Below are 21,703 nucleotides of genomic sequence, written 5' to 3' on the forward strand. Positions count from 1 at the left end.
TTTTGTCCCATAGGTATGTTAATTTACATGTGTTAAATCATTCTCAAATCCCTTAAGATAAATTCCATGTGACCACAGTATATAATCCTTTTCTGACGTGCTATTCAATTCAGTTTTTAATATTTTAAATTCTTATACATTTATTTTTGAGATAGTCATCCATCACACAGGCTGGCCTCCAACTCGCCACGTAGATGAGGATGGCCTTGAACTTATGATCCTCCTGCTACCAAGTGCTGGAATTACAGGTGTGTTTCACCCTGCCCAGCTCTAAAAGCAGTGTAGGTCGGCCTCAAACTAGTGATCCTCTGTCTCATTTTCTTTAGCACTTGCCTACCAGGATGCACTACCATGACCTGCAGAAGCACTCCCACACTCTCACTATTCATGTCAGACCTGCCGGTTCTGACTTCTGTTGTCCTCTCAATACCAACAGCCCTCTTGTTCCAGGTTCCTGGAAGTCAGGGAAACATGCCAATGAGTTATAACCTGCGCCATTCCAGAAAATATTCCATTTAGCAGAGTTCAGTTCCTGGGAATCAGCCCACATTTTATTTTACAGTACATTCATGTAAGTTCCTGCATTTCCAAGGTAACCAGATCCCATTCCGGTTAGCACTTCTGGTAACAAAACCATACAGTGACTCTGGCTTCAAAAACAAGGTGTGGTGGTGTGCAGGAATATGTCTTCCCTTTAATACTGCAGGTGACAATTCACCACAAAGTCTCATTTCCAGAACCCATGCCCCCGAGATCCAGTGTGAAGGCAAATTACCCCTGTTACATACAATTAAACCATATGAGACATGGGAGAAACCAAACTACTTCAGAGATCTAGAATCCCCTACAGTGCAATCTTTCCTTTCTAACTGCTGGGGGTCATGCAGCTTTGGTGCCCTGAAAAATGAGGGATTGGAAAATACAGGGTCATTTCACTCTGAAATGTATGGCTTTTCAAGATACGTCTGCAAAAAAAAAAAAAAAAAAAAAAAAAAAAAAAAAAAAAAAAAAATTAAATAACCTAAATTTTTAAAAAATAATATGAGTAAGAGTTGATAATTCAGGAAGCACCTAGAAATTTCTGCCAGTTGCTGTTTAAACTACAGGCATTTCACAGAAACAAAATCTATATCACATCCAGAAATACGACAAGTCCTGATGACATATTTTCATTTTGCTAAATGAAAGCACTGTGGTTCGTGCTCTGCTTTTGAACGGTTCAGGAAATTCATCTGCAATACTGACATCATTCACCTACAAACCCAGCTGACCAAAAGACCAACCCTTGAAGAATTTTAAAAAACCAAATGAGACATAATAAATCAGGCTGGAGAAATTTCAGACTGTGAGAAAGCAGGTAGTTGGATCTGTTAGGTCTTTTTACTAAATTAAAAAAAAAATTCTGTAATGGCCATAACTCCAATCCCTGGGAGGCTGAGGCAGGATTGCCACAAGTCTGAGGCCAGACTAAGCTGCACACAGAGTTCCAGTCCAGTCAGAACTATGTAGCAAGACCCTAACTTAAAAAAAAAGGAAGTTAAAAATCAGCTGGGTGTGTTAACAGCAGTCAGAGGCTGAGTCAAGAGGACTGTAACTTTGAGGCCAGCCTGAGTCGCATACAGAGCAAGATTCTACCTCAAAAAGAAAGGAGGGAGCAATAGAAGGAGAAAAGAAAAAAGAGGAAAAAACTGTAAAATGCTTTGGGCCCTGTCCAACATGGCTGGAATGGTAACTACCAACCAAGTCCCCACCCAGAAACTGTCTTCTGCTTAGAACTTCAATGTGCCTTCGAATTTGGATGCCCCCAACCCCTGCAGTATAATTAAACACATGACTCCTAAGAACAGCCCAGTGACTAACAGGCCCCTGCGGCTGGTGCCAACAAGTGGGCAAAGCCTGAACTTGGCAGGTTACCAACGCAATCAATACATTTGTGATCCTGAAGAAACACCACCCCATTCAAGAGGGAACATGTGACGGAAAAGGTTCTTAGGAAAGCCATGGAAGTCTCATGAAGAGAGCCTTTGGGCACAGGGTGGTCAAAGGGAGCAGGGACGTTTCTGAAACCAGAGAGAGACTTGCACTAACTGCCAGTCAATGCAGAGTAAAATGCAGAATGAAATGACATATAACCAAGGTTTACAGGATATCAAGAAATATGTTTTATGATTTAAAAAAATTGCAACACACTCCAAAAAAATTTTTTTCTGATAATTCATGTACAACAGAAGGCACTGTTATCCGCATAAATCTACTGATTCTTCATGGCAAAAACCTGAGACGCATGCGCCGATCCCTAACTCTAACCCCTCAGCGTTCAGCCTTCAGAGCGGACGCTTTGTCCTTTCCAGTCAATGACTGCTTTTCTTTAATTTCGTACATTACAGTAGCTGTTGAAAAATATATATACCAGTTTAAGAAGGGTCGAGGGAAAGGCGAGCGAGTCCATGGCTGCCTGGTGCCGATGGCACGGACCCTTGTTCCCCTCTTGGCCCTCACGCATCCTGTGAAAGCAGCAGCGGCGGTGATGCTGGTCGGTGAACCGTAGACGCGCCTTTCTTTTGTTGCTGGGCGCAACCCCAAAGTTAAACGCAGAGAAGATGCCCTTGTCCTCAAATGTGCAGCCGCCCTGCTATTGGAAAAGAGGAGAGGGAAGACAAAGAATGCTTAACGTGAGAGCACTGAACGTAACTTTAAAGAACCGGACTTTTATGATAATGGACTGTTTGGTTTGCTTCCAGACAGGGTCTCATGTGGCCAGATTAGCCTCTAACTTGCTATATGACTGAGGATGGCCCCGAACTCCTGATCCTCCTGCCTCCACAACACAAGTGCTGGGTTTACAGACACCAATTCCCCTCCCAGCCTTGCTGCCATGCCTGGCTCTTTTCATGGATTTACAGCTTTAATGTGATTCCTAGTATTAGTTGTTCCACCTAATTGAACGCCAGCCTTTAACAAAACCACATTCACAAGCAATTATGTTTATCATGGAAAAACCATTTGCTAACACAGGTGAAATGTGAACAGTTCTGAGGCTGGGAGCTAATAGCTGCAGGCTCCACTCTGCACAGGATGCCAACAAAAACTGTGACCCTGAAGAACAGTCCTCACCTAAAACTCCTCATGTCTCCCATTGAAATACTTTGTAATCACGAAATTTTTCCCACTAATAACCCAGGAGTGCGCTCAAAATCCCAACATTAAACAATCTTTCCTTCTTAAAAGCTGAAAATTGACATCACCAACATATGAATCCCAACAAATATAAATGAGAACTTGCTCTGGTTTGGGTCATAAATGTCCCCTGAAGTCCATATGATGAACTTGGTTCCCAGCCTCTGACACTACAGAGAGGTAGGAGAGCCTTTAAGAGGAGAGGCCTTGCCGGGCAGTGGTGGCACACGCCTTTAATCCCAGCACTCGGGAGGCAGAGCCAGGAGAATCTTTGTGAGTTCGAGGCCAGCCTGCTCTACAGAGTGAGATCCAGGAAAGGCGCAAAGCTACACAGAGAAACCCTGTCTCAAAAAAAAAAAGAGGAGAGGCCTCCTGGGAGGAAGTGAGGTTATTGTGTGTGTGTGTGTGTGTGTGTGTGTGTGTGTGTGTACACGTTTGTGTGAGTGTATGCTACATGTATGCAGGTGTCCAAGAGGCCATAAAAAGGCATCAGAAAAGGGAACTGGAGTTACAGATAGTTGTGAGCCACCTGATGTGGGTGCTGGGAACCTAACCTGGGTCCTCTACAAGAGTAGCAAGTGCTCTTAATTGCTCAGCCCCCTCTTCAGCCCCATAGGGTGTGTTTTTAAAGAGATACTAGGACTCCAGCCCCATTCTCTCTCTGCTTCTGAGGTCCCTTGACACGAGCCCATTTCCTCTACCTCACACTCCTACCAGAGGCCCAAAACCAAGGGGGCCAAGTGGCCAGGACTGAACCAAGAGCCAAAATAAAATCTCCTCTTAAGTGGATCTCCCTAGCTACTGGGTAACATCGATGGTAAACTGAGTAATGTGGCATTTCATTTTCAAAAATACAAGCTCCTTCTAAGATCCACAGAGTTTTTTTAGTCCATCTGTGGTTGAGATGTTAGGTGGGCAATGGGCTGACTAAGTCTTTCTAAGCAAGACCTGTCCCAACCCTTAACTTCTCTAAAACATTAGGAGGAGACTTCTCTGCCGGAGTTCCTGTCCGACCCCCTCAGTTGTGGGCAGCGCTGTAGGGTGCATGACCTCGAGGAACTCTTGCCCAGCCCGGAAAGGTTTGCAGGGCGCGTTATCGCTGAGGGAGATAACGGTGCGCTACCCCGACAGACCCCCTTCAGGAGGGCGGCGGGGAGTACCCGGCTGGCCTCCAGTTAGCAACCCCGGGTGAGAAGGACAGGAAGCCCCAGGCCTCGCTATAGAAAGCGAGGGCGGTGGAGAACCCCGGACCTGGAAGCTGCTGCCGCCCTGGTTCTAGGCATCTGCGCGCTCCTCAGGAGGATAACTGTCGGAAGGACGGGAACGAGAGTAGTGGCTACCGGGTGACTTCCAAAGTTCCCACAAATTGAAGAAATGATGACCAAATGTGTGAGCGGGCTGGGTTTCCAAAAGATCCACTTCCAACCGGCTTTAGGAAAAGAGCAAACTTCACTGGAGCCACCTCTGGCTCAGCCCTGTAGTGCCACTCAGTAGACTTGGAATCAGAACAGCAACTGCGTCGTCGTCCCCCACCCCATAGTTGGTTGAAACTACACAGCCGAGGATGACTTGAACTGCTGACCCTTCAGTCTTCACCTCGAAAGTGCACAGATTACAAGCCTGAGCCACCACACGTGGTTTTTATGCAGTGCTGTGGGACGGCCCAGGGTTTGTTATCCGTATTAGGCGAGCGGTCTGCCAACCAAAGTACATCCTCAGGCGGTCACTATGCTAAAGTTGACTTTTGTTTTGTTGAGATTTGTTTGATTTTCATTTGTGTGTGTTTATGGGGTCAGGGAGGCCTATCTAGTCCCTTGGAGCTGGAGTTTCATGTGGTTGTGAGCCACCCAATTAGCATGCTGGAAACTGAATTTGGGTCCAATGGAAGAGCAGCAAGGGTTCTTAACCACTGAGCCACTGCTTTTTCTTCGGGTATTTTTGCAATGTTTTCGGTTTTTTAATTTGAAATTTTTATTTGGTTTAATCATGTAAAAGCTGTATTCTACTGTTTTATTACTTACTAAACTAAAAATTTAACACACATACACACACACACAAGCATTAGGAGGATGTCAGTGAGGGAAAACACTAATAACCCCTACCTGTGAAATGGTGTTGACAGAGATAGAATATTATGATTAAAAAGAACCACCAAACTGGGCCTGGTGGCACAGGGACATGTCTATAGTCCCAGCTACTCAGAAGGTTGAAGCAGGAGGATAACAAGTTCAAAGATTGTAAGTTTGAGGCTAGACTAGTCAACTTAGCAACATCCCATCTTAAAAAAAAAGACGGAAAAAAAGGTAGGCACGGTGGCACACACTTGTAATTTGAGCCCTCGGGAGGGTTGAGGCATGAGGATAGTGAGTTTGAAGCTAGCTTGGACTACACAGTGAGTTCCAGGCCAGCCACAAAGTAAAACCCTAACTGCTGTGGGATGGTCTGTATGTCAAGTGTGTTGCTGACTGGTCAATAAATAAATCACTGATTGGCCAGTGGCCAGGCAGGAAGTATAGGCGGGACAAGGAGGAGAATAAAGCTGGGAAGTGGAAGGCTGAGTCAGAGAGACACTGCCAGCCGCCACGATGACAAACAGCATGTGAAGATGCCAGTAAGCCATGAGCCACGTGGCAAGGTATAGATTTATGGAAATGGATTAATTTAAGCTGTAAGAACAGTTAGCAAGAAGCCTGCCACGGCCATACAGTTAGTAAGCAATATAATTCTCTGTGTTTACTTGGTTGGGTCTGAGCGGCTGTGGGACTGGCAGGTGAGAGAGATTTGTCCTGACTGTGGGCCAGGTAGGAAAACTCAAGCTACACCTAACTCAAAAGAGAGACAGAGACAGAGAGACGGATGGGCAGTGGGACTAGGATCGTAGCTCACTGGTAAATTATTTGCCCAGGATGTATGAAGCTCTGAGTTCAAACCCCAGCATCTCAAAGAGAAAAAGAGAAAGAACAACCATACAGCCCAGGAGAAGTAGCATACATCAGTAACTCTAGCACACACAGGTAGAAATAGGAGGATGACAAGTTCAGGTCAGCCTAGGCGACATGGCAAGATCCTGTCTTAAAAACAAAACAAGAAGAGCTGTATGACAATGGAATTCTTCATTACAATGAAGGGGCTGCTCTTCAGCCATTTTAATCAAGTAAGGCAGGTGGTGGCCCTCTGACACACAACTGTGGAAAGGACGGCTGACCTGCCACTGTCCTCCGGTGCTCCGCCAGTGCGTACACCTCCTGCAGCTTTCTCTTCTGATCCTCACTGAGTGGTGCCACCAGCAGCTGATACCAGGCAGCATCCCGAGTCCGCACAGCTACAGCATTTCAGGGGTTTGGAGGAGAAAAGGTAAGAAAGCCAGTGACCATTACTATGTCAAGAAAAGTAAGTGGTATGATCAGATCTCAATGAAATTATTTTAGACAGTAAGAGACAGGGTGATGGAACTGATCCCAACAGACAGTCATTTCTGAGGGCCCATTTACCCAACTATAAGGAACCCCAAGGAAAGTCCCCTTTACAAATCTGTGGTTTCCCTAATTCTGTCTTTTTCTATCTTCTTCTGGAAGTTTCCCCAACTATATATATATTCCCTAAAATCCTGATACTGGGCAACACCTGGACTCACCTGTTACCATCCTCCTGGGAATCTTCCTAGTACCTTCCATACCAGCTCTGTCTCTACACTGAGGGCCCAAGTCTGCACCCTTGTGCAAAATCCTTCCCTTCTCTTCCTGGACTTTTCCAGCTAAATACTTCAAACTTAACACAACTGAAACAAAGTTTAATATTTTCTTTCTGAATGCTCTCAATCTCCCCCCCCCCTTTTTTTGTTTTGTTTTGTTTTGTTTTTCGAGACAAGGTTTCTCTGTGTAGTTTTGGTGCCTGTCCTGGATCTCACTCTGTAGACCAGCCTGGCCTGGAACTCACAGAGATCCACCTGTCTCTGCCTCCCGAGTGCTGAGACTAAAGGCATGTGCCACCACCGACCAGCTCAACCTCCCATTTCTATTGGTCTCTCTATTGGTCTCTCAGGAAACCATTGCAAACCCTTCCCATGTGTAACCATGCCCAGCCCACATCACCTCTGTCTGTCTCTCAAAGTCCTCTACCTACATACTCTCCCCATCAAAGTCCACACTGTATTCTTGCTCTAACAACCTCACATTGCCTAGGATCCTGAAGATCTTGTACTTCAAACCTAATTACTCCCAAAAGTAAACTACCATATCAGGTCAACAGCTTATAGGAAAACACTCCACTATGCACTGGGTTAAAAGGGCCCATATTCAAGGCAGCACCCTTAGTTCTATGCCATCCTTCCCAGGAATGCCTCAGAGGCTTCTTTCCTAGTGGTCTATCCAAGCTTGTCCACAGACGGCTGTGCAACCCCAGCAGAGGAGCTTCTAAACTGTTGTGCATGTTCAGGTGGTACGTGAGACCCAAAAGCTCCTGCAGTACTCAGGATGCATGCTGTGTCTACAGGTGACCGTCCTGGAGCATACTTTCCTATTTCTATCATTCCACAGCTGGCTTTCAGAGCACTCTTGTACTTCTGTTGAAACTAAATAATGGTGGTGTGTTATGTTGGCATTGCCTAGTTGGCAAAAACAGTACACACACATGAGAATTTTAAACATCTAATAGTAGAAATAAATGATAACACAACCACAGAACTATTTAACCATAAAGCAAATAATAGACATTAGTTAAGGTTTTTTTTTTTTCAGTACAACTGTTAGATTAATAATTTGCTAAGTATTTCATTGGCTTATTCTCTACTTTTATCGTAGGAAGCAAGTGAAGTCCTGAGTTGAATGTATGTTGTTGACATGAGTATAGCCATGTCAAGGACCCCAGTGCCTCAGCCCCATGGGAGTGGTACAGCTTTCCTTGGGTCCATGTGCAAATATTGACAGTGTGTGCAGAAAATGTCCACTATAGCTCCTCCCAACTCCTGCCACTCAGTGTTTATAGCTGTATATACAACCTGCCCCTGTTCAACTGTTTGCAATAAACTCAGTGAGCTGCAAGGGTGCTGCAGCATCTTAATTAGAGAGTCCAGCCCACCTGATCCAGTTTTTTCAGTGTGCCATGTGTCTATGATTTCTTCATTCCATTGCAGTGGCATTTACCCTGTGAGGTTTCCATTCTCATCTGCCACTGTCATACAAGTCTATTGCTCTTACTCATTTGGCAAGGCCTTTGGACAAGTGTGGCTTTAAGGAGTCCTATAACTTATAAGTGTTACTTTCTGTACAAAATCAGTACAGTTAATGTAGAAAAGTATCCCTTCATCAGGTCTTACCCTCTGTTTCTTCCCATATTTGGAATAATTAATAGGCGCGTGGCCAGTGTTTAAGCACCACATACCTGGACCACTTCACTCACAAATGTCAAAACGGCCATTTGTGAGTTCCTGCAGTGGCAGCTAGGCAGTGCAACTCTGTGACAAGTCCAGCATCACTTGTAACTCCCATCCCGGGCCACCACGATGCCCAAGTGGAAGGTCAGCGTGGACGGAGTGGCAAAGGTGGAGCCCAAGCACTGCTCCACAAGGCTGTTACGAAGCCCACCCCTCCCAGAGTGGACATGAAGCCGAAAAAGGCCCCATCCATCATGTCTGTCAGTGTCCCCGCTTCCCTTCTTCTACAATCCAGAGGGATATTTTTATCAACTATTTTGTAAATGCAAGTTTTTTAGTGGCTCTAGAAACACTTTTAAAAGGTGGGAAGAAGTCCCATCTAACCCCATCTTTTAAGCGTAAATGATTTTTTTAAGAGGTTAAATCACTCGCTGGTTGTTTATTTTTTGGTACAACCAGAAAATAGCAGGATACTGAATCAGGAGAGGCTGTGACTGTCTCGGGGGTCACCATAACATTCCGTAGAGGGGCCTAGCTTTATATCCTACAACACAAAGCATACTAAATGGAAATTTGGAATCTCAGTTCTGCATTTGTATCTGGAATATTTTCAGTTATATCTAGTCTTGTGTTTCTAGTAGAACCATTTTCTAAAAAGCACTACTAGGTCCTTGCCCTGTCAGAATTGTCAGAGCAGTCCATGTTCCTAACAATTGTGATAATGTGCTGTGAAAGATGGACATTTTGAGTCTATACTGTATGTGGCATAAAATTGTGAGTCAGTGAAATTGAGGATTGCGAGCATTTGAGTGTTACATGAGGTCTTAGGGAAAACTTGCCAAGTTTGAGGCTGGAACATCACTGGAGTAAGCTCAAAGAGAAACAGCAGATGGCTCTTCATTTGGATATGTGAACACAATGTATAACTCTTCAGAGTTTGGGTACATGTGTTAAGAAATGAAATGACTGTGTACTCTGTGAAGATGGCTGGAGGTTCATCCTGATGCTGCTGCTACAGCAGTGAGACTTTAGAATGACTTTTGAGTGCGCTAACCTTTTTCATTCTAAATATGTTTGGATACTTCTAAAGCAAAAGGTAAAATTTTAAAGCGTCTATACCAATATGGGGGCAGATCCCAAAACGACTTCTAACAGGAAGAAATTAACAGATGTTTAAAAACATCTTCAGGTTTGAGGAATGGAGGTGGAAGGAGTTGAAGACATACCCAGTAGAGCTTGTGTAAAAAACTGGTACTCGTCCACACTGTTGTCAAGGTCCAGCGGGGTGCTGAAGCCCTCGAGGGCTGTCTCCTCCAGCACTTCTTCATCCCAGTCCTCGTCCTCGTCCTCTTCACCTCTGCCGCTGTGCGACTGCATAGCTTGAGCAGTCACATTTGTCTCCTCCTCCTCACTGGAAATCTCCTCTGTGGACCCATTAATTATGTAAAAGAATGAAAAACAAGGATTATGAAATAATCTGAAATATGAAACCACCATAGAATCTATCTAAAATCATAAACTTTATCTTTACTGTAGTAGATTGTCTGGCCTCACCCTCTTAAACTCTGTGGCCCAGACTGAACATTAATAATGCTGCCATGGCCACCTACTCACATAAGAATACTACTTAACTGCAGGCTCCCACATTCTTCTCATTGGAAGAAAAGCAGGATGGTTCCCATTCATGTGTGTTTTCAGCAACAATGACTTCAACTCTCTTAAACACTAAGGAAACAATTATGAAGTGCTCAGAAATGCCCCCAAGAGGTCATTTCTGCTAACACAAATAGTAACAATATAAATATGTAAAGAAACATAAAGTGGTTGGCTACATGGAACTCACAAAGTTAAGCTAATGACTGGAGTGACAGCTCAGTCAGCAAAGTGTCTGCACTGCAAGCATGAGGACAATCCCCAGAACCCAAACTAAAAAGAAAACAAAACAAACCAAAAACTCAAAGTACAGTGGCATTACTTGTAATCCGAGTGCATCCCTAGGGCTGCTCCCTGCCCATCTAGACTAACCTACTTTGAAAACTCCAAACTAGTGAGAGATTCTATCTCAGAAACAAACAACAACAAAAAGTCAAGGTAGATAACATCTTAGGAGCAACACCCAAGACTATCCTCATGACTTTAGCCCTTTACTGTGCATCGTTTGCAGTACATAATAATCCAAGAGCCTCGGGTGTACCAGAAGCATCTTGTAACCAAAGTCATGCGAAGGCTGTGTCCCTGCTTCAGAAAAACAATTCTACAAATCACAGAAGGAAAACAATCACTGCTTTCCACAAAGATTCTTTACTGTTTACCACAGTGATTCTTCAAGGTCAAAGTACTTCTAAAAAACAACTATTCATTCTAAAGTCTATCCCAGATACAGCAACTCTGCTAAATTCCTACAACAGTTCTCTCAGGAATCAGTTCTCTCCGTCAGACATGTGGGTTCTGGAGCTTGAACTCAGGTCATAAGGCTTGGCAGCAAGCACCTTTACCCACTAAAATATTTAGCCAGCCCTGTGATTCTTGATTGACTAAACTGCCTGCTTTCATACATTTTACTCTAAATTTGTTTAAACCTTAAACATCTCAAATTGTAATTTTTGAAGGTGAATTACCCAAGAACTATTTTTTTAAAAATCCATCTCTATAGAACTCTTATACTGACAGTGTACACTTAATCTAAGAGTCATTCAGTTATTGGTAGCTACTTTCACTAAGCTTGTTAGTATAAACAAAACAGTAAGTCTTAAGTTGCTAATTCATAGTCAAGACCATCTGATTCTCTTACATATAGGCTTCTCAAGGCAAAACCACATCTACTGGGCTCCACTTAGAAGTCACTGAAAGTTTTAAGTATTAAGGAATCTAAATGTACCTCACATGATAAAATTTGTAAGTCAATCAAGCCCCAGTTTAAATGTGTCACAGGCCAGAGAAAGGCAATCTGTTTAATGATTCCAAATAGACTAAAATGTAAAGGAAACACATGGAGAGATGGCTCAGTGGTTAAGAGCAGTGGTTGTCCTTGCAGAGGACCTGGGTCCTCAGAACCCACATGATGGTTCACAACAATCTGAATTCCAGTTCTAGGAGATTCAACACCTTCTTCTGGCCTCTACAGGCACCAGGCACACATATGGCACACAAAAATGCATGCTGGCAAACAGTCATGTACATAAAATAATTTAATTTTTATAATAACAAATTAATGATGAATTGATTTTAAAAAGCAAAATCAACTATAGTACAAATCGTAAGTAGAAGACTTTACCACTTTCCTCCATGTCGGCTTTCTCTGCTTTTAAGTTATCTTCACGGTTTACCAGTTGTCGTGTAGCACAGACCTGCTTCAGGCCAAGGAACAGGAAGAGAATGGAGGGCAGGATCTGTGCAGCCACGGCATCCACAGCAGGAGGTCGGTTCTGCAGTTCCAAGAGGATACTCAGTCCTATTATACACATCTTCCGGTCATGGTGTCTGCAAATGTTGAAAAACATGCAGATGTGGTCACAAAGGACAAACTATAGAGCAGTGGTTCTCAACCTTCCTAATGCTGAGACCCTTTAATACAGCCCCTCATGCTGAGGTGACTCCAACCATAAACTATTTCACTGCCACTTCGTAACTGTAACTTTCCTACTGTTATGAATCATTATGTAAATATTTCTGGAGATAGAGGTTACTCAAAGAGGTCACTTCCCATAGGTTGAGAACCACTGCTCTAGAAAGACTAAAGCAAGTGAAATCCTATGTAAACCAAATTCTACAAACAAACAAACCAACTCTTACCCACAAAGACCTGTGAGGGAGGTCAGGTGTGGTGGCTCACACCTATAACTACAGCACTGAGGAGGCTAAAGCAGGGGTGTTGTAAATTCAAGGTAAACCTGGACTACAGAGCAATTTCAAGGCCAGCCTAGGTTCTATAACAAGATTTGGTTTCAGGAGGGAAAAAAAAAGGCTTATAGGAGTCTGCAATTAGCATTTTTAATTTTGCTATAATACCACTTATGATTAATGAAAGAACTGTATTTGAACATTAGCAAAATGAGGTTTGTTAGAGATGAAATGCCTATTTGGCAGCATAAGATTTCTACATAATGGGAAAATGAAGAGCTCTTCAGACCGTGCTCTCCTGGCCTGGTCCTCAGCTTTCCTGGCAGATATGCTCTATCCACACCAACCCCAGGTGCCAAAAAATACTTCAATAAGTCAGCATCTAGCATGCTGACCTGACTGGCTACACACACATCTCTGCTGTAACAAAATAAGAAAATTTTAATTCCAAAGGAAAAATAATTGGTTATTTTATATTAGACATAGTTTTCTGTGAAATGTTTCCTTTGTTTAAAAACATCAAAAATTAAAAGACAAAAGCTAGGGGGGAAAAAAAAAACCCTCAGTGTTAAGAACAATTTCTGTTCTTCCAGAGGACCTGAGACTGATTCCCAGCACCCACATGTGGCTTATAATCACCTACAATACCAGCTCCAGGAGATCCAACACTTCTTCTAGCCTCTGAGGTTACCCAAACATGTTACCATACATATGGTATGATTCACACAGATATACACACATAAACATGAATAAAAATAAATCTTAAAAGCCTAGTTCTCAGAAGGTAGAGGCAGGGGGATCAAGCATTCAAGGCCAGTCTGGGCACATGAAATCTGTCTTGAAAACAAAATTAAAAACAACTATATTAATTACTGTATAATGAATCTTTCCAACAGGTTATACTTCAAAACATATTTCTAATTTTTTGAAATAAAGAGATGGCTCAGCAGGTAAAGGTGCTGGACCCACATGGTTTAAAAACAGAACCAACTCCTGAAAGTTGTCCTCAGACATCCTCTGCAACATGCCATGACACCATTGTGCCCACACACATACACTGACACTGATACAGAATAAACAAATTTTTAAATATCCCTAATTTTCAAAAATTTAAATAATATACTAAAAATAGTCCCCAAGATATAAATATCCTCTCTGAACACATCACGGTACTAAAAAGTAAACTTCCCAAACACTGAAGCAACATGAAACCAAGAAAAGCATGTACCCCAGGAAGTAATCGGTGTCGTTCATCCACTGGTTGATGAACTGTGCGGTGACAGGTCCGGGGTTGTGTGGCAGCTGGACTTGCTCCAGTGTGTGGAACAGCAGCTCAGGGCTGTAGTAAAGCGCAGCAATCGCCACCTGAAGACACATGGTGCGCAGCTCACTGGTCTTGACACCGCGGGTTAATCTCTCCAAGACAAGTTGGACAAACAGCGGGATACACTGGAGGATGGGATGGAAGCAAGAGTCACCCACACACTGCAGCCCAGAGACATCCTGAAGGCTGATGCTGGCTGTGTCACCAACAAATGAGTCTTCGTGACAATAGTGCTTATTTCAACTGTGTCTAGGAGACATTTAAAGCCCTACATTCCCATCAAACTCAGAGAGACCAAGAGACTAAGTAAACAAAAAGTGATAGTCTACAAAGTCTCATTCCCTTTCATGTCCACACTGAGCTAGCTGGAGATTGCTTGTGAGCTCCTCCTTCCAAACAGCTCACTCACTCAGCCATTTCCATGTCTAAGGTAAATGACAAAGATAGGATCGATGTCAATTTGGAAATAAATGAATGAAACTATGACATGATCCATTTGTCTCTTGAAAAACAAAATCCTACCACTACACATGAAAGCTCAAAAATGCCAAGAAAAAACAAAACTGTGGGTCTCAAGTCCTCTGAATACAATGCTAACTCCTGTGGTGATATATCGTGTCCCCCCAATATATTGTGCATCCTAATAAACTTATCTGGGGTCAGAGGACAGAACAGCCACTAGACAGACATAGAGGCCAGAAAATGGTGGCACTCACACCTTTAATCCTAGCATTCCAGAGGCAGAGATCCATCTGGATCTCTGTGAGTTCAAAGCCACACTGGAAACAGGCAGGCGTGGTAACACACACCTTTAATCTCAGGAAGTGATGGCAGAAAGGTATATAAGGTGTGAGGATCAGAAACTAGAAACTTTTGGCCTGGTTAAGCTTTTAGGCTTTTGAGCAGCACAGTTCAGCTGAGAGGCATCCAGTCTGAGGAAACAGGATCAGCTGAGGAATTGGCGAGGTGAGATGGCTGTGGCCTGTTCTGTTTCTCTGACCTTTCGGCGTTCACACCAAATATCGGGCTCTATGTTTCTTATTTAAAGACTGTTTAGAACTACATCTACAAACTTCAGCATTTATTTCTCATTTAGATACTTAGTGTTCTTGATTGGAGTGGATTGTGTCACATATGTCTGATATCTACATTAAAAATCATGAGCCATGGTGAAATAATTAGTTAAGAATCAGTAAAATCACAAGGAAAAATTAACTTTGAGCTAGCTGTGGTGGTGCACGCCTTTAATCCCAGCACTCAGGAGGCAGAGGCAGGCAGATCTCTAAGTTAAGGTCTACAGAGCAAGTTTTAGAACAGCCAGGGCTACACAGAGAAACCCTGTCCCAAGCACCACTACCCCCAACAAAAAAAAAACCAAAAAAAAACAAACAAACAAAAAACACCTCTTTCTGATAGTTTCAAAACTAAAGTTTAATAAATATTTACTATCATATGTAAAGCCACCAACAGCTAAAGGAACCTTTAAGTTTTAAAATTAATATAACAATTATCTCTTTCTGTTAAATTAAAACAAGACTGATGTGCTGTGGGATGTCTTTCTGTATGCTGTGAATATGTGTGGCTCCCATTGGATAATAAATAAAGCTGTTTTGGCCTATGGCAAGAAAGCTTACAGCCAGGCGGGAAATCCAAGCAGAGATACAGAGAGAAGGGTGGAGTGGAGAGAATGCCAGACTCCACCAAAGTAGCAGCAACAAGATGCCAGCAGACCGGTAACTCCATGGCCACGTGGCAACATGTAGATAATAGGAATGGATTAATTTAAGATGAAAGAGCTAGCTAGCAGGAAGCTAAAGCCATAGGCCATACAGTTTGTAATGAATATAAGCCTTTGAGTGATTGTTTTATAAACAGCTGCGGGACCACAGGGCCAGGCGGGACCAAGAAACTTCTGGCTACATTGATGACTTAGGAAAATATATTCATAGAAATATTTTATTCAATAAGAAATAAATAAATAGATAAATAAATAAATGGCAGATCACCACCAACAGCACTAACATCACAGATAAGATATACCAGCCCTCCTGGTAGAAATAACTCAGAGACCTCTGAAGTATTCTCAACTAAAACGTCAAACCTGATTCCTCTAGCTGACAGGAAACACAGAGAGGTATTATGTCCAGGCTACACCTGAGGGTTCTATGTGGTGTCCACACTAACATTTGATCACCAACAGTCCTCAGCTCTTTAACACAAAGCCTTGAGCTTCTCAATCCCTCTGCAACCCAGGTCTAATACAAACACTGTGGACTCTTACTGACTACACAATCCAGCTCCTTCCTACTTACCACAGCCCTCCAAACTGAAGTGGTCACCTTTTCCAACTTCATACACCTCTCCGAAGTCGATGATGAGATAAAGTCATCAAACATAAGTTTTCACATTCCTTCTTTCTATATCAAGACAAGTCACTGTACTAGCATTATCTAAACAGCCCTTTCAAGACAATCAATATGGCCCTAGGGTTTAGAAAGCAAAACCATTCCATATTTAACTTGGAGAACAATATGAATGTAGCTTCCTAGACACACTCCAGTCACACAACAATGGAATCTGTTGACTTTTGTTTGTCCCATTTTCCTCTACATTTGACCCTAGAAAACTTCTTGTTTTATGAACATCTATTACTACCTGTAGGCAATAAATGTGGGTGGCATGACTCTGCTCCCACACGCTGCTGCCCATTGGCCTCCTTTTCCAGGGAAGGTTCTGTAGGCAAACCCAGGTTCTTGCTCTTACCTGGCTCTCTCCTTTAATGCCTTCTCTTTTCTGATGCTTCCTACAAAATCTCCTACTATAAATCCTGTTCTTTCCTTCCCACTGCTTTCCTCATACCTCCACCAGCCACAGCCTCCTTGTTCATCTGTAGAAGACCCATTCATTGGTCGCACACTCAACAACCAAAACCCTGGCCTTTGATCTTGTCATTTCTCTGCTCGAGGGTTCTCTGTTTAATTGCTCGGAGCAGGATCTAACATACACGGTTTTTACTTTGCAAGTCACATATGACCTCCATTGCATATGCTCCTTCCTGTCTGTATTCTGGTATTGTTACCATTGCCATGAATGTTTCTGAGTCTTTTTTTTTTTTCCTATCATTCAAATAGGATTTGCACCAGCAAGTACAAACTATGGCTGCCTTTTTACTTTTCCATCAAAATATAAGTAGAATATCAATCAGGCATGGACATTTTTTTTTTTTTGGTTTTTTTTTTTTTTTTTTTTTTTTCTTTCGAGACAGGGTTTCTCTGTGTAGCTTTGCGCCTCTCCTGGAACTCACTTGGTAGCCCAGGCTGGCCTCGAACTCACAGAGATCCGCCTGGCTCTGCCTCCCGAGTGCTGGGATTAAAGGCGTGCGCCACCACCGCCCGGCGGACATTTTTTATGTAAGTCCAGGAAGAGACTTTTCTAATTTGTATCACCTGGTCAATTCCCCGTCCTTTGCACTGAAGAATGATGACTTCCAGGAGTTTGGCAGCATGGCACTCGGCGTCCTCTCCCGCCTCTCCACACAGAACCTAGAGCAACAAGTTAGCTCAGCATGAGTGCCAGAGGAAACAAACCCCTGTGAATTCAGTCATAGAAATAAGTTTTGTAGTTTTTTGAGACAGGATCTCTATGTAGCCCTAGATGGCCTGGAACTCACTGTGTGGACTGCATGGCATCAGGCTCAGAGAACTCCCCCTATCTCTGCCTTTCAAGTGCTGGGATTAAAGGCCTGTGACATCAACCCAGCACGGATCACTGCTTTTAGAAAAGCAACTGGCTGAGCAGGTATGGTGGTGCACACCTTAATCACAGCACTGGAAGGCAGACAGGCAGTTCTCTCTGAGCCCAAAGCCTGTCTGATCTTGGTTTGCAAAAAGATAAAAAAAAAAAACAAGACATACCTTGTAATTTACAAATGGGCTGTGGAGCCACACACCTGAGTTCAAACGTGGCTCCAACACAGGAGCTCTGAAACCTGGAACAATTTAATAAGCAGCAGGTCCAGTGTGATAAAAGTAGGGCTCTCAAATGTCTTAGGGTTAAATAAGGTCAAAAAAGCTCAGAATGGTTGCTAAGCAAGAGATATTTTCTTCATAGGTGTAGCCATTGGCAAGATGCCAGTGCTCCTGTAACCAACTCTAAGGAAATCGATTGGGTCACAAAAAGGAGAGCAGGGCATGAACATTCATAGAACGGGGTAACGGGAGGTCACAGGACCCTAGTTTGGGAGAGAAGGAATCACTCGGAGTTGGAGCTGGGCAAGAGAGGGCAATAATGAGTAAATATGATCAACATATATAAGTACATGTATGAAAATAACATTATAATGAAACATTATTATATATAATTAATACATGTTAACAAAAACGTTTTAAAAAGAGTCTGACATGGTGTCACATGCCTTTAATCCTAGCATTCAGAAGGCAGAGGCAGGCAGATCTCTGTCAATTCCAAACCAGCCTGGTAAACAAAGTGAGTTCCAGGCTAGCCAGAGCTAGAAATATAAATCCTGTCTCAAACAGAATATTGGGGAGGGGAGAGGGGGAGAAGGCCTAGAGAGATGTCTCAGCAGTTTAAAAACACTCTGGCAGAGGACCAGAATTTGGTTCTCAGAACCCACACTGGGAGGCTCATAACCACCTGTAACACCAGTTTCAGGGGATCTGATGCTTTCCTCTGGCCTCCTTGACATACACACACACATAATTAAAAATAAATATTTTTAAAGCACACAGGAAATGCCTGATGCACTGCAAGAATTCTTTAAATATGAGCTAGTATTCAAACTAAAAATATGAAATATATGTCATCTACTTGACAAGAACATCACTGTGAACACTGCCTTCTCTGTCTGCTGTAGAGAGCAGCTGCATTACTGATGGGACTCACACAACTGCTCTGCTTTATGCTGCAGCTTTCTTTCCCCCTTTCCTCAACATCCCTATAACTGAGGGTTGAAACCTAAAGACTGACAGGTGAAAATGGTTCAATAAAGGGGTTATCACAGAGCTACAGAAGTTTTTAGAATCTCAGCTTAGGTAAGACATTTGCACAACTTTGTAAGCTCTTTATAATTTAACTCGGACCTAAACCAGATATACTAATCACCAGTTTAGAGCTCTTACCAGACCCTGATACACCTCACTATGGTGTTATTGTGTTGCCCAAAATATTGTGCACCCTAACAAATTTATCTGGGGTCAGAGAACAGACAGCCACTAGATACAGAGGCTAGAAAATGGTGGCATTCATGCCTTTAATCCTAGCATTCCAGAGACAGAAATCCCTCTGGATCTCTGTGAGTTCAAGGCCACATTAGAAAGAGCCAGGCATGGTGACACACGCCTTTAATCTCAGGGAGTGATGGTAGAAGGCAGAAAGATATATAAGGCGTGAGGACCAGGAACTAGCAGCATTTGGCTGGTTAGGCATTTGGCTGGTTAAGCTTTCAGGCTTCTAGCAGCACAGTTCAGCTGAGAGCCATTTGGATATGAGGACACAGAGGCTTCCAATCTGAGGAAACAAGACCAGCTGAGAAGTTGGTCAGGTGAGGTTAGCTGTGGCTTGTTCTGTCTCTCTGATCTTCCAGCTTCACCCCAATACTTGGCTCCGGGTTTGATTTTATTAATAAGACTATCTAAGATTCCTGCTACACCTCCCTGCTAATAGGCTGCAACTACAGCTATTTTCCCTCCAATTCCAAGGTCAAATTTTTTGGTTTCTGGCTATTTGAACTTTTCACAATCTGCCTGCCAGCTCGATGTAATACAGGTTTATTCTCTCTCTCTCTCTCTCACCTGAAGTAGGTAAACATGACTTAGTCATCAAAAAATTCTTAAGATATAACCAATAGAGGATTAAGATAACACAGTGGACAATCATGTCTGTGCATAAATGCATCAAAGAATCATCACATACTGAAATAAGTATTGCTTCTGTAACTCTTATCATTGTTTTAAGTTGCTTATGTTCAAAGGATCTACATCTAGGTACATAGGTGGCTTCTAATATACAATCAATTAAAAATAAAAGGATTGGTAACATTCTATCACAGACTGGCAAACTGTATGGTTAGTTTCCCTAGCACTTTAATTAGTAACAAGTTTACGTTTTTTAGTTTTCTTTTTAAATTTATTTAATTTTATCTGTGGAAAGTGTCTTGCTTCCATGTACGTATATGCATCATGTACAAGTCTAGTGCCCACAGAGGCCACAAAAGGGTATCCAAATCCCCTGGAACTGGAGTTACAGATGGTTATGAACCACCATATGGGTACTGGGAACCAATCCTGAGTTCTCTGCAAGAGCAACAAGTGCTCTTAACCACTGAGCCATCTCTCCAGCATCCATAAGTTTATATTTTTGAAAGAAAAAAAAAATGGAAAGAAAAGTAGAGAGCTGGCCCTCCATATCCATAGATTCTCTATCCATGGATTCAACCAACCATAAACCAAATGTTTTGTTAAAACTTGGATCTACACTAAATGTGTACAGATTCTTTTTCTTGTTGTTATTCTCTGGCCCACATGGCTTAGCAACTATTTACATAACATTCTATTGGATTGGATATTATTATAAAAGTGGGTTGAATGCATGGTGAGATGGGCAAATACCACACTTGCTAGTTCGAGACTTGGAGGACTCATGGAGTCTGATATCCACGGGGGTCCTGGAAGGATCTCCATGGATACAGAGGGATGGTTGTATTTACTGAAAAATTTCAAAGTACATAGATACTGAAGTGACATGTATAAGTATAACACACAGTGTGAAACTTTAAAATTACAACAATCACAAACTCATTCTTAAAGTGAAACTGATAAATCTATTCAGATAAAGTAATATAAACTAAACACCCAAACATTATTAAGAATCACATGACAACTAACAGGATGCACTTACCTTCCTGCACATTGTGAACAAGACTTCTAAGTGCTTTGGATTTGACAGCAGAGTGTTGGTGTCTACTGTCACATAATTATGCAGGAGAGGCATCATGTCTGGGAAAAGATCCAGAATCCCATTGAGACTTGTGCAACAGGAGCAGAAATGAATGATTCCCATTGGAACCACATTTCTGTAGCACTAAAATGCTGTCTCCCTTAGCAGCCACAAACTAGTAATGGATGTGATATACCTGCTCTATTTACGACTGAAGGAAATGCAGACTAAGAAGGTTAAAATGCTCACTGTTTATCAAAACAACACGTATGATCTGTCCCTGTCTCTCTTCCCACTGCACTCAGCACCATCTGACACACTGCCAAGGTTCTCACTGGTGGGCTTTAGTACACCCTTGCCGTCCCCCTCCCACTAGAGTGAAAACTAGAGAAGGGCCGCAGCTGTTCACTGCTGGATTGCGGGGCTGAGAATAGTGCTTAGGACAAAGCTGTGTTCGGAAAATATTTACTCAATTAACGCATGTTTACACACTCTGGATGCAAACTAACCTAAGAAATGTGACATACGACCCACCTCCTCTGCCTATCTAAGGGATGGAACACTGCTATAATCACCTCACCCTTCCCTGGATAGTAAAATGAAAATATCTGATTAGTACTGAATCATCAAGTGTTACGGGAAGTGCATCTAGTCAGAAATGAAAACTGTACGATAACATTGCATGCCTGTAAAGTACTCGAAGGAATCCTGCTGGAAAACTTGATATAAAATGCCCAGGAGCTGCCACATCTGCGGGGAGATGGCATGGCAGGTTAAACTGTATGCCAGGGAAAGGATTTCCTCATAGAACTCTAGAAGGGAAAAACCTCTGGTTAGAATGTGAGGAAATAGAAAGGTTAAAGGGACCACACAGAGGACTCAAACACATTCCTTTCATGTGCCACATGCTTCCCTGAACACCTTCCTCAGTGGCATCAGCCAGAGAGTCTGCCTTCAACGCTAACTAAGATCTATCCTCTACTCAACAAGGCAAGGCAACAATCTGCTCATAGTACTGAGAAAAAAAAAACTTAAAA

The 21,703-nt window shown here is 42.7% G+C and overlaps 1 protein-coding gene across 1 annotated transcript in view; it reads right to left on the minus strand.

Annotated features, from left to right (window-relative positions):
* Positions 1-524: 524 nt before the first annotated feature.
* The window catches only part of Ipo8 (importin 8), a 74,547-nt gene continuing 53,368 nt past the window's right edge, over positions 525-21,703 (minus strand). The window contains 8 exon segments of the mRNA XM_052719931.1: positions 525-2,632; positions 6,383-6,499; positions 9,775-9,972; positions 11,823-12,028; positions 13,617-13,837; positions 17,159-17,254; positions 20,628-20,725; positions 21,353-21,478. Coding sequence (XP_052575891.1) covers positions 2,613-2,632; positions 6,383-6,499; positions 9,775-9,972; positions 11,823-12,028; positions 13,617-13,837; positions 17,159-17,254; positions 20,628-20,725; positions 21,353-21,478 — 1,082 coding nt within the window. The 3' untranslated portion in view covers positions 525-2,612.

Source organism: Peromyscus californicus, unplaced genomic scaffold (assembly GCF_007827085.1).
Source record: "Peromyscus californicus insignis strain IS unplaced genomic scaffold, ASM782708v3 Scaffold_6__1_contigs__length_162567912, whole genome shotgun sequence".
Classification (NCBI taxonomy): Eukaryota; Metazoa; Chordata; class Mammalia; order Rodentia; family Cricetidae; genus Peromyscus; species Peromyscus californicus.